At 41.8% G+C, this 13,274-nt stretch overlaps 1 protein-coding gene across 1 annotated transcript in view; it reads right to left on the reverse strand.

Moving 5' to 3' along the window:
• Positions 1–260: 260 nt before the first annotated feature.
• COL5A2 (collagen type V alpha 2 chain) overlaps positions 261–13,274 on the reverse strand; it is a 191,190-nt gene continuing 178,176 nt past the window's right edge. Inside the window, exons 48-53 of the mRNA XM_084815749.1 lie at positions 12,570–12,623; positions 9,858–9,965; positions 8,330–8,621; positions 6,172–6,359; positions 4,823–5,062; positions 261–3,496 (exon numbers count right to left, since the gene is read on the reverse strand). Of these exons, the coding sequence (XP_084671875.1) occupies positions 3,350–3,496; positions 4,823–5,062; positions 6,172–6,359; positions 8,330–8,621; positions 9,858–9,965; positions 12,570–12,623 (1,029 nt within the window). The 3' untranslated portion in view covers positions 261–3,349. The remainder of the gene's footprint in view (positions 3,497–4,822; positions 5,063–6,171; positions 6,360–8,329; positions 8,622–9,857; positions 9,966–12,569; positions 12,624–13,274) is intronic.

Below are 13,274 nucleotides of genomic sequence, written 5' to 3' on the forward strand. Positions count from 1 at the left end.
CTGGGAAATCCTGGTGTATACCTATTTTGGATTGTTTGGCCTCAATAGCTACCATGAACCTTGAAATATTCCAGATTGTAGCATATAACTAACATGCATGTATATATACTCTTAAATCTGAAATGCTAGAACAATTTATTTTGGAAGGATATCAGTTTACTCTGAATCTTCCATTCTTTGGTTATTATTTCCTACTACAGGTTATGTCCATATGTCTTTCCTGAGGTATCCCATGTAATTTAAACTGACACACTGATTTTATCACAATATTTTATTCAGCAACAATTAAAAATATTGAATTTCCAGAGTTGTCAAACCCCGAGTTCCCAGATCTGCATTTGGTGGCAATCATTTGATTCATTTACTTTTAGGCTTTTAGGCATGGTCATAAACACATATTGCTTAGAATTCCCTTTATACTTTAATTTATAGAATACTTTGGATGCTACATATGAGCATTTTAGGTGCATAGCCAACATACTCTCTCTCTCTCTCTCTCTCTCTCTCTCTCTCACACACACACACACACACACACACCACACAAGCAAACCTGATTTCTTCTCCCATACATTGATTGATATTGTCAGAAGGACTCTACACAAAGGAAGCCACTACTCAACAAGAAATGTGTATTTAATTAAATGCTTTGCAAAGATACATGAATAAAGCTATGCGTATGGCTTTTCTTTCTTTTTTGTGTGTGTTTATTTTTTAAAAAGAAACAAACAAGAAATAAAAGAAATAAAAGATCATAGTTCTGCAACAAAGAAAAAGACCCTAGAAGTAGGGAGAAGTATCCCCACGCTCTATGGAAAAAAGATATGTTGATGCACACAGCATTCTGTATATGGTATAACCATAAGGGGAAAATGTACAGTATGACATTTTCCCACAGACACCAGAAATCTAATACCTAATTCTATCAAAAAAAGAAGTTGATGGCAACAGTTGTTTATTTTCTTAGGATTTTACAGAAACCATTTTAGCACCATTCCTTTTTTTTTTTTTTTACATTTTATTATTATTATTTAATATTATACTGCCCTGCCTATCTCCATTCTTGGAATTATAACAGAAGCATAGCACCTTGTTGTATCTAGAACAAACACTAGATTATTAAATGCATCCCAGCTTCTAGAGATGAGGTAGCTCATGCTAAGAAATGATGGACCATTTGTTTGCCTTGATAAATCAAGGAAAGTAAGTCACAATTTCTGGTGATGCATGACCAGTTGCTGAGATAAACTTTCACTCAACAACAGTGAGTCTCTAATCTTGATATTAATACTTGGTTTTGGATTAATACATGGGATTAAATGACAACACACATAACTGGACAATACACTTGAGGCAGTAGGGAAGTCCCGATGCCACTGAAGTCATTCAGGAGTTTTGGCTTTGATCACAAAGTCTGTAACTTTCAAGAGGTAATTGCTCATTACAGATTGCTCGTTAGATGGGCAACCAAGCCCCACCCCAACCAAAACCATATTAGTATTGAATCTGAGACTTATTTTGGAATCGCTTTTTGGATCATTAACTTATTACTAGTAATGGGAACTATGCATTGAACTAACTACACTAGGACAGCATGCATTGAGCTGTGGAAGATCTTAAGATTGCAGAATTACAGCCATAAACAAAGTGAACATCATCTCCTTCAATCCTCTGCATCGTGGAAGGGTAAGTAAAATAAAAACATTTCATGGATTAGCCCCTACGATCCAGATGATAAATCTGCCCCAAACAGAGTGCATAATCTTTCATATATTGTGGCCAGGATCTAAAGAAGGGATGTGTGTACACACTTACAACCTGTTTACATGGCTTTGTTTCCTGATGTGCATTAAATGCATACTATCACTGGCTATTATGTCTGGAAGCAAACTTTTTGCTTGTGACGCTTACACTACCTTGCAGGACTTGCAATTAATATTGTAGTCCCCTGAAGGAGTTGGTCATAGTTGTGAAACCTCTGGCAGTGTTTTGTTCAGCTACCTTGATGTTATTTATGTTCACGAACTTTCTGCTGAGTGAAAAGGCTACCAAAAGAATATTTGCAAACATCCCAGCTTCTGCAAGGAAAGGGAATTTTAGTTTGGCTGGGGAAAACCCTCACATGAGTCCTAGGAAGAGAAAGAGTTATGTGACAAGGTAAAGTGACCAAAAACTGGCGAGCTAAGTAGAAAGAGGTTTCCGGAGAGGGATTTTCCTTCAGCCACCCAGCACAGAAGTAGGAGCAGGGCTGGTAATAGTTAGAGAAGGAAGGAAAGAAGGAAGGAAGGAAGGAAGGAAGGAAGGAAGGAAGGAAGGAAGGAAGGAAGGAAGGAAGGCAGGCAGGCTCTAAGGGACAGGCAAGAATTTTAAAGAGCATATAAAATGCCCTGAAAAACAGGGACATTCAGAAATGAGGAGTGGTGGAAGTATGACACTGAATTAAGGAAATTCAAAGAGAAAGTGGGGCTGAAGGAAAACCCCACAGAGGGGACCAGGGGGCGGGGGGCTTACGTTATTAGAAGAAGTGAAAAGGTAAAGGAGCTTTGGAGACTTTGGGCCTATGGGCCTAGGGGCCTTAGGGTTCCCATGTCTAGACCCTGAGAGGACTCCTGTACCTTTAAGAGTTGCACCGAGGGCAGAACTCTGCCAAGTGAGGCTCCTTCCTTTACCACAGCACTGAGCTAACCCTAAAGTGTCAGTATGGAACAAAAGGTAAATGCAGCCAATGATTTCTTGGGCTGCATTTACCTAATCGGCTTCTAATACCAATTAGGCTACAATCCTAGACCTACGTAGCTGGGAATAAGCCCCACTGAATTCAATGGGAATTACTTCTGAGTACACACATATAGGATTGCACTATTCATGTCATAATCTAGGCTGCTGCACTCATGCACAACTGAGTTGGACTTGGCGAACAACTGAATGCCTTACATATATCCATCTATTTAGACTACTTGTGTCATATGAATTATGCTCATTTACGTTGAGCAGAAACCGCAAATAAAAACATCATTATCATTTATAATTAGGAGACATATGTTAGCTATTTCTGCATCAAATGGTGGTCATTTGTCCTTTTAAGTCCTATTACTTCATTAAAATATTGACTTGGGACAAGTAGACTGAAGGTTTGTAAGTAAGTAAAATAAATATTCTAAAGATGGCCAGGGAATTAGAAAGAACTGTTATATACAGTGCTGATCTCAATATCAGCTTTTACTTCAAGAGTCTCAGGATTAACTTCACTCAGTCTAAGTTCTTCTCTTTTGTTGCTGTTGCTGTTGTTCCCAATGCTTTTGAATGGGTAAGGTTTTCCTTTTTTCTATTTTTTTACTCTCCCTTTTTTCCTTTACACAAAGCAAACTGGCCCAATCTCTATTCCGAACTCTTGATCTGCACTTCCAATGTCCACAGGAGCAATATCAACAATAGGCAAGCGTGCCACGTTCTGTGTTTTGTATTCAAAGACTGTGCTGCCCACGTTCCCATTGCGTTTCTAGAAGAACAAATTGACAAAGAGAGAAAAGATGCAAATGAAATGATTGGTCAAATTCCCTACATACCAAGGAAAAAACATCACCTAGCTAATAAATACATGCTATGCTAGGTTTAGCTAATAAACACCACCCAGTCCAAAACTGCTGCATACAGCAGCAGCAAGTACACACTGTAACCCTGGTTAGCCTGGTTTGAATACCGCCAATTAGGGGCTCAGTGGAGAAGTGTGGAGGGGCTAAATCCAGCCTATTATCTCTCCTCTAACAGCTGGATCCTATGTACACTTACCTAGGGCAAAATTCCATTGTATGCATGTACAGGACTGCACTATATTCAGTCAAGCCTATGCGAGTATTATCCCAGAGAAGTACTTGCCATTTAGTATGCAAAATCATGTACAATTATATTTTAGGGCTCAGTTAAAGGGATTTTAGGGATTAGCAGATATATTAGTTTGTCTCTGTTTCTCATTTTTCCAGTCTTAAATTTGGTTTGTCCCAAACTTTCAGAATTTGGGGGGGAAAGCACACATGCACATTCATACACATTTTTGTGCATATTTCTACGAATATATGCATACTTGTATGCAATTCTGTCTAGTATACACACTTCTGCAAGCATTTTCCTACTGCAATGCACTTTTGAACATGATTTCCATTAATATATATATTGTTGTGTGCACTTTCCCCTAATATAGGCATTTCTGTGCACATTTTTTGATTGGAGAACTCAACTACAAAATTAGGATTGCGAATTTCAAAGGATCACTAAATTTTGGGTTGCGTGTTGGTTTGAAAGTGTAAAATTAGGGAAGTTGCCATTAAGCTGAGAACCAAACAAATATCTCCCCTGCTCCTAGTTAAAGGACAGCCCTCTTTATGTGATTTAGCTGCTGTAACGCACTTGTGCAAAGACTTTTAGTAGGCTGCGGAGGCAGATGATATTGTCAGATGGTGCTGTGTGGCAGGCAGATGCTGCTGTGGACCTCCTCATGGGTTAAGCATAATCGTAACTGCACCACATAAGTCAAGCTGTCCCCTCTGTTCAGTTGCTATCTGTCTCTGGTCACCAATAAGTGCCCAGGGCCTTCCCTGTTCCTCCTTGGTTGTGACCAGGAATTACAAGAGCATGATTGGTTGTGATTTCATATTTCCCTGTCACCCCTCTGCCCTGCTGTAAATTCTTCTAATCTAAAACTCAATGCCATGGGGATTTTTTTTATTACTGAGAGAAACCTGAAGTAATATCCTCTTTTCTCACTATACTTCATGATTAATGCAGTGCTGAAAAGACAGCAACGGCAATAACAACAACAACAACTTACAGTGCAGCTATCATGAAGGACAATGTATCTAAAGCGGCTGTTTCCTTCAGCTTTGAACTCAAGGTCATTAGCTCCCTTCAGAACCACAGACTTCTTCAGGTTCTTGGCTTGGTCATCCATGTAGCCTATACTGTTCTTGCAATGGTAAGTGATATTCTGAGAGGCTTCTTTGGACAGTAAGCGTAGGAAAGTCATTTGAGTGACAGCAGTGTTGGGGGACTCCTTATCACCATAGACAAACTACAAAGGCAGGAAGAAGTGTAAGTTAATTCACATAATCCTAGAACATTAAACATTCAAACACTTACAGTACAACTGAGATGCAGCTGTAATAATGTGCAACACACTTGAATAATTTCAACTTTAGAAACAAATTACTCTGCTATTCTATATATATTTAAACTATGTGTTGATTTATGCTAGAATTTTATTCTGTTCTGCTGTAGTATGTAACTCGTTTTTATTGGTTTGAATCAGGACTTAAGGCACAATCCTACGCATATTTAGACAAAAAAGGTCCTGCAACTCTCAGCATGCCCAGTCAACATAGCTGGTTGGGACACGCTGGGAGTTGTAGGCCCTTTTTCTGTCTAAATGTGCATAGGACTGCAGCGTTAGTTATGCTTAGGGGGGCATAAATTAGTGATGACTAACTTGTCCTATTGATTTCAATGGGTTGCTCCAAGCATAACTAAGTCTCGATCCAACCCACTGTATATTATTCAGTTCTTTTAATTGTTCCGATTTCTAAAGCACCCTGACAGCTTTGGCTGAAGACCAGCCAATAATCATTTAAGGGCGCAATCCGATGGGGATCGTTCCCTCCGCGCATCTCCTGCCCTGCATTTGTGGCTAGACAGCCGATTTCCGCTGTCTAGCTGTGGGAAGGTGGAGAGAGGGAGGAGGCTGCCAGACAACACATAGGATGTGTCATACCAGCATTTCTGCCTTCCCTGCCCTGGGAACACCCCATTTTGGCTGCTCTGCACTCCTCTTCCAAGCGGAGAGCATGGGGCCGTTCCACACTGTCTGCAAGGCAGCGCGGAATGGGGGGAAGTTCTCCAGGAACAACCCACGGAGTGTGGGCTCTGAGGTCGGTTCCCTGAAAACCACATATCCTATGGCCGTCTAGCCATGGACTAGCGGCCATAGGATTGCTCCTTACATAAATTAAATAAATACTGCATTACGATAAGATGTATTAATAATTAAACGTGTACTAGTTTTTCAGTTCACCTATATTCTCAATATTCTTTAAATTATGGAATTTATTAAAAACAGAAGGAAATATTTAAAGCCTTCTAAAAGAAAATAATAAGGCAAAGGCCTCCAAAAGTAAAATTAGTTACCTGTGAACCCCTATTCATATCAAGTCCATACCATATAGGCTTTAGGTCAGATGACCTACTGGTCCACCATGTTTTGCGTGGAATACTAGATGGGTTTGCAGATATGCAAGTTTCTCCTGTTTCCATATTGCAGAATACTTTGACGGCATCTTCCACACAGCCCTGGTTAGGATCAATCCAATATTCGCCTGCAAATGCCAAACAGGAAAGATTAAAGTGCAGCAAACCAGGTTTTACCTGCCCAGATTGGGTTCCAATTTAGTTTCAGTAGGTAGGATATAATCATCATACAGGTTTCTTCCCATTCACATTTCAAATGGAGTAAACTGGTTTTCTAAGGGTCAAACAACACGTTACATTCATTGTGTAGCTGAGCCTGACAGTTTTCTTTTATTTAGTGTCACTACATATGGCCCAAATTTGCATCAGGATCAGCATACACTGGGCGGGGTGATTTAACCTTCCCAGCTAACCATTTTTTCCCAAATATTCTACCACTGGAATTAATGGAGTCATTTTTCTTTCTTTTTTAACCCCCACTCCCAGTTCAGGGGGTAGAATTTCAGGGAAAACCAGGTGTGGGGGGTTAATTCTCCCTCCCAGTGTATGCTGGTCATGATCGAAATCAGGGCTGCACACAATTATACTAAAGTAATGTAATGCGTCGTTTGATCCTAAGGCTACAATCTTATGCATATTTGTTTGGATGTCAATCCCATTTAACCAAGGGGAACTTACTTCCAAGTAAACATGCATAGGGTAAGCCTGTAGTTCTTCTGGTTCAAAGCCATCTGTTCAAGAATGAGTAATCAAGCATCGTGGTGAAGTACCAAAGAGATGGAGCATGTTTAGTATGGCAAAAGAGGAGGAATGGGAAGAGCACATGAGAGTCTGGAGAATAAAGGAGAGACACTCTATACAAAAACTTGAGAACAGCTAAAGTAATCCTCAAATACCTTATGTGTGTTGTACAAACTTTCAAGCTTGGAACAGTTTAATCTGTGTTTATATCATGTTGCTTTTCCAGTGAATATACAAATATGTCTGCATAAATCTTAATACTTATTTTATTTATACATACTTATAACTTGGCTGGTCCCACTCTGATGGTCCAAGGCAAGTAACAGTGAAGTTCACTTTAAATATTTGATCATTCCATTGCCACTGGTCTGTTTTTCTTAATTTGTGCCGGCAAGAGCGAGAAGGAATTTACTTTCTCGGAAGCAAATACTATACCAAAACTCTAAAGCAGATACCTTAGAAGTTTTGGTTTAAGAGTTCTAGAGGAACTATAATTACTAGTATTATGATCTTCACCAGCAATACTTAAACTTTCTCACCTGGCCAAACACTCTTCTGGTTTTCTTATTCTTTGGCGGGGGGGGGGGGGGGGATTTTCTTCTGTTATGGCTATCATATGCAAGGCTGCTTAAAACCCAGCTCCTACTATGCCCTGATGCAGATGTACTGAACAGGTGGGATGAAGAGAAAGAGGAAGTGCTGCTCTTAAACAGAAGCGCATTGCTAGGTTTGCACTTCTATTTAAGAAGTGAGTCCGGCCTGCAGAAAGAGTTGAGTTTTAATCGTACATCCGTCATTATATTTGCTTCAGCAACAGCTGCTCTGGAACCTCGATGCCACATGCAGTCAGAGAGGAGCCACTAGTGATAAGGAGTTTTTAAACATTATGAATGCTATGTGTGATGCTGCCACAGGGAAATGTTTTGGGGAAGCCTCCATATGGCGAGCTTCTTCACACAGAGCTTTTATCCTGCTATTGAGAATGCTCTCTCACGGAGGTTTGCAGGTCCTTTTCATGACGTTGTCAACCTCCAGGGCACATCCAGAGGTATTTCCTGGTTATTCCATGTTAAAAAGATTCAGAGAAAATGAGGTATCAAAATATATTGGATTGTTGCACTATTAAAACAGTCACTAGATGGCACTGTTTCATTGAGTTCTATGGAACCTTGAAAATTAAAAACTTCCCCTCTCAGCAATCACGTGGTCGCCATCTGGGAGCCCGCTGTAAACACGGAAAGGCTCCACAACAGTAGGACTGTGGATTTTTTCTTTAATGTAAAGGCAACCAGTAGCTGTAATGTTCAAACAGGCTTACAGACATTTAGCCATCACTAGCATTTTTTTTTATACCTACCACTCTTTTTGGATGGATGGCACAGCCTCAGATCATCACAAGTACGGGCTGGGTGTTTCTTGGATCCATCAGGGCTGCGCATAGTTTCAATCTGGCTACTCAGAGACTTCAATGTAGCATGGACTCCTGGATCTGTTTTATTGCTGTCATCTGGGGCAGCTTCATCTTCAGTGAACTCTGGCAGGGGATCTGACAGACCATCATCATAGTGTCCCATAATGTCACCAATGGCAGCTGTGAGGTGGCCTGGTGGACCCGGTGGGCCTGGGGGACCTGGATCACCTGGGGGACCCTAAAGGCACAAGCAGGGAGAGACAGAACACATACATGGTTAGACAATTAAATAGCTGGGACACACAGTAGACGGAACTGCAGTCTAGCTACAATGACTGTTATTAAATCACTGCATGATTACAACTGAGGGAGTGCATTGTTTCAGCACAACAAACTGCAATAGCTTTGCTAGCTGGCGGGGGGTGGGTGGGAGCAGGCAGAGGCAACGGCTCCACTGTCCCAGCAACAAAACATTGCACTTACAACTGAGCAAAACCCAAGCAAATATTGTGATGCACAATTATTGTCTGGAGAAGTCTTCTCCAACCTGGCACTCTCCAATGAGTCCAAACACATCCGGACAGCACCAGGTTGTACCATTTTCAGGGGTCTGGAGGGCCCCCTGACAGTGCAATTCTATATACACTCACCTGGAGTGAGTCCCACTTAACTCAATGGGCCTTACTTCTGAGTAAAGATAGGCATGCACTATTTGGGTTAGATCCAGATTTAAACTGGATCAAGTGCTCTGGCGGAAGTGGATTCCCTGCTTCCTCTTTCCCATAGGAGCCCCTCCAGCCCCCCGAAAGTGCTACATAGAGAGTTAGGGGTCAGCTGAATAGGGTGAGCCGCGGTGTGGGATCCCAAAACACTGGGCAGGGGGACAGAGTCTTTCCCCTCACAGAAGATCACTTCCTCTTGTGGAAGGTAGATCCTGGATCCAACCCTTCATTTCCTTGGGCAGTGTCCGATGCTACATGACCACTGTTGTAAATTACATTGTGTTAGTGTAAACTGCCTCTAGCACAATACCAAAAGCACTTGCTGGTGTGGCTACTGGTGCTATTGGCATTGCACTAGTCATTGTTTACGCTAGTGCAACATAATTAACATAAGTGGTAGTGTCCATAAATTATTTTTTACCACAACACAAACATGAGGCAGCAGGAACATATCAACAGATTTATTTGCTTATTTGAAATAAGTCTATTACTCGCTTTTCTGCCATAGGCACGCAAAGCAATTCATAGCAAAGCAATCCAATTTAAAACGACAGTTGAAAGACTTAAACGTTGCAACAAATACTTTCATGCATTAATTTCTTCCTCTCGGGGTCGATCAAAGCAACAAAATTTCCAGTACTAGGAATTACTGTCAAAACCTATCTTGCCTTTAGCACCAGTTGCATGTTAGAAGCTGGGCAGAACACTAGACTGATACAGTCCCCTCACATAGGAAGATCCCCATTATTTACCTCAGGCCCTGCTTCTCCCAAAGTTCCTCTTACACCGGGAGGACCAACTGGCCCAAGTGGTCCATGATTTCCTTCTTTCCCTGAAGGTCCAACTGGACCTGGAGGGCCCTGCATTGGGATAGAATTGTTCACATTAACGACGTTAACAGTACTTGCTACATCCATCCACAGCTTTCTCCTCTGCAGCTGAAGAATACTTCTGGCTTTCCCTCACCCTTCCACGTGATGGCCCCAATCTTGCTCTAGCAGTGCTCAACAGGTAGTTGGCCCTGGCTGAGAATGCACAAGTGCATCCACATCCAAAGATGTGCCTGGTCCATTCAACAGGGGCCACGGGAGCATTCTGACACAAGGGTGCATCAAGATATGCATCTACATCCCTGCAGCCTGAGCATACACACACGTGCTTCTGCAGATGGAATCTACTCACTCTGCTGGGAAGTGTGTTCGTTGCAAAGCCATTGACTTTTGTCTTGAAGCAGAAAGGACTGACTAACCAGCAAAAAAAATGCTTATGTATAGTGTGGAGCTGAAAAGGTCTCCCCCCACCATGGCCCCTTTGCAGGCTAAGGAAGTGGAGAAGCGCTCGGCAATATTTTGGGAGGCGGCAAGAAAAACTGAATAAGACCAAATAAGCAGCTGCAACAGCAGTGGATTACCCTCCCAGCTTTCTTTTTTTTTAAAGTTTTCCCACCACTGCTACAATTCGCCTCCTCCCATATGTGCCTGCCCGGACCTTAAGATCATCGTCAGCGGCCCTTCTCTGTGAGCCCCTGCCAAAGGAAGTGAGGCGGGTGGCTACTAGGAGGAGGGCTTTTTCTGCTGTGGCACCCCGGCTCTGGAATGAGCTCCCTAGTGAGGTTTGCCTGGCACCTACATTGTATTCCTTTCGGCGCCAGGTGAAGACCTTTTTATTTTCCCAGGCATTTTAGCATTTTAGCTTTCTAAATTTTTAGCTTCGCTGTTTTAAATCTGTATTTTAAACTCCTGCACTGCTAGGTTTTATTGTGGTTGTATTGTTATATTGTGGTTTTAATGTTCTATATATTTTAAATTGTTTTATTGTGTGTTGTTTGGTTTTAATTTTTGTGAACCGCCCAGAGAGCTTTGGCTATTGGGCGGTATAGAAATTGAATAAATAAATAAAAATAAATAAATTCCCTCCACCATAGTCCCCTGGCAATGGTGTTATATCATGGTGCAACGCCATCGCCAGGGGTATTTTTCAGGGGGCGGGGGGGGGACACAGGGACACCATGTTTTCCCCCCAACAATGCTCCTAGGAATGATGCTACATTCATTCCCAGGGGCTACTGAGGTTGCCACTTGCAGAGGCAGGAAAGCTGTGTTTTTAAAAAGAAAGGGGGTGGGGAGGGCTGCCGACACTGTACCTGCTTATCCCACTGGTCTGCCAGCCCAAACAATTTTAGGTGTTCTTTCCACCCACACTCAAAGTTTATTTTCTTTCACCTTTTTGCACCCTGCCCTTACCCTTTTCAGATACAACAACTAATGCGGAAGACTCAGAATCTCGACTGACTACCAGTCCATTTCTGGGCCCAATTCAGAGTGCTGGTTTTGACCTTTCAGGCCTTTTGCAGCCTTAGAGCCAGGGTATTTGAGGATTGCCTTCCCTCACATGTATCTTCCTGGACTTTGAGTTCTTCTTCAGGGACCTTTCTCTGGATGCCTCTGTGGGTGGCTACCAGTGAAAGGACCTTTTTCAGTAGCAACACCCTGCTTATAGAAGATGCTTGCCTGGTGTTTCCTTTACTGACATTTGGGTGCCACGAGAAAGACTTAAAAAAAAATATCCCAGGACTTTTAAATCTGTTTTTGTCCACGTTTTATTCTCTCCTTCTCAAGTGTTATGCTGCATATTTTATAGCTATTTTTATTCTTATAGTTCTTGACATTTTAGCTTGTTTTATTTCATGTTGTAGTGTTATAAAATGTTTTTGTTATAGGACAGTCTATAATGCAGTAAATAAGTAAGTAAGGGTGGAATCCTATGTATGTTTACAGAAAAAAGTCCTATAGCTCCCAGCATTCCCCAGCCAGCCACAGACTGTGCCTTAAATAGGATTGCATAGGATTGTGCTATAGATAGATAGATAGATAGATAGATAGACAGACAGACAGACAGACAGACAGACAGACAGACAGGAAGTGATAGGGCATGAATGACTGAAGACAGAACACACAACATTTCCTGAGCCAGCTATTTGGGCTTTGGTTATGCATAAAATTTGGGATGTTGTTGAGTAAGTAATGGTGAACACTGGAGTCTGAACAGGGAAATGTAATTAAAGACTATTAGAGAAGTACAAATTGCATCTTGGCCTTTTGGCTAAGATCAAGTGTGTAGAAGTGCAAATTAACATGCAGGACACACACAATTTACCCTTGAACTCTTGCAAATTTCAACTTTTTCTTGAATCTCAACCATGAGGGATAGAACCTTGCTATTTGGGACTGAAACCTGAGGTCCTCTGCAAGTGAACATCTTGGCCACATCTTAGGTTACAGTTGGAATTCTACAGGGATGATGAAGTGCCTCAAGCATAACCTTGCTTAATAAAAGTACAGCATAATCGCCATGCAAAGTTCATTTACTCTGAAATCAACAAACACCATCTGCACAACAGCAAAATTCAACAGGAAAGTCTAATTGTTTCCATATTATGCTTTTTAAAAATCTAGTATACTCACTCTAGGGCCAAATGGACCTGGAATGCCAGAGCTGCCTTGTTCACCAATAGGACCCTACAGAGAAATATATAATATCTAAAATTAACATTATGTTTGATCGTCAAAGAAGAAAATATGCTTGTTTTAGAGCATGGAGTATGTGTGAAAATACACAAGAAGTTCCAGGTGTGGTCACAATTACACCTTCATTTAAATCTCATCATTTCTACCATATGACAGAATAGCAGTGTACCCATCAACGTGAACATAATAGAAAAGCAGAATTTTAAAGAACTGGTAGCTCCATATACAAACCTATGAGGAAGATCACATGAGTGTCAAGTCACTAGTCCCTTTCAGGTATTCTAATTATCCGACACATAAGGAGCACTGCAGGAGGGAGAGGGAGGATGAGCTCACTAGCGCCACCTCCTGGATAATGTCCCCATTGCCCTCCATGAATTGGAGGGCACGCTCCTGCAGCAGGAAGCATGCTCTGCTTGTGTAGGCTACCTGCATGGTTGAGAACCTGGAATCAGAGCAGGAACTTACAAGAGAAAGCTCCCCGCTGCAGCAGTTGCCCCTCCAATGTGTGGAGGAGTGAGGAGGCAGCGATGGGAGACGGAGATGGTGCACTCGCCCTAACTCATCCTCATGCAATGTTCTTCACATGGGGGATTAGAATACCTGAAGGGGCCACTGTTATGAAACACAATAACTTTAGCT

The sequence above is a fragment of the Heloderma suspectum genome, chromosome 1, assembly GCF_057233095.1.
Source record: "Heloderma suspectum isolate Gila_16-S chromosome 1, 16-S_ref, whole genome shotgun sequence".
Lineage (NCBI taxonomy): Eukaryota > Metazoa > Chordata > Lepidosauria > Squamata > Helodermatidae > Heloderma > Heloderma suspectum.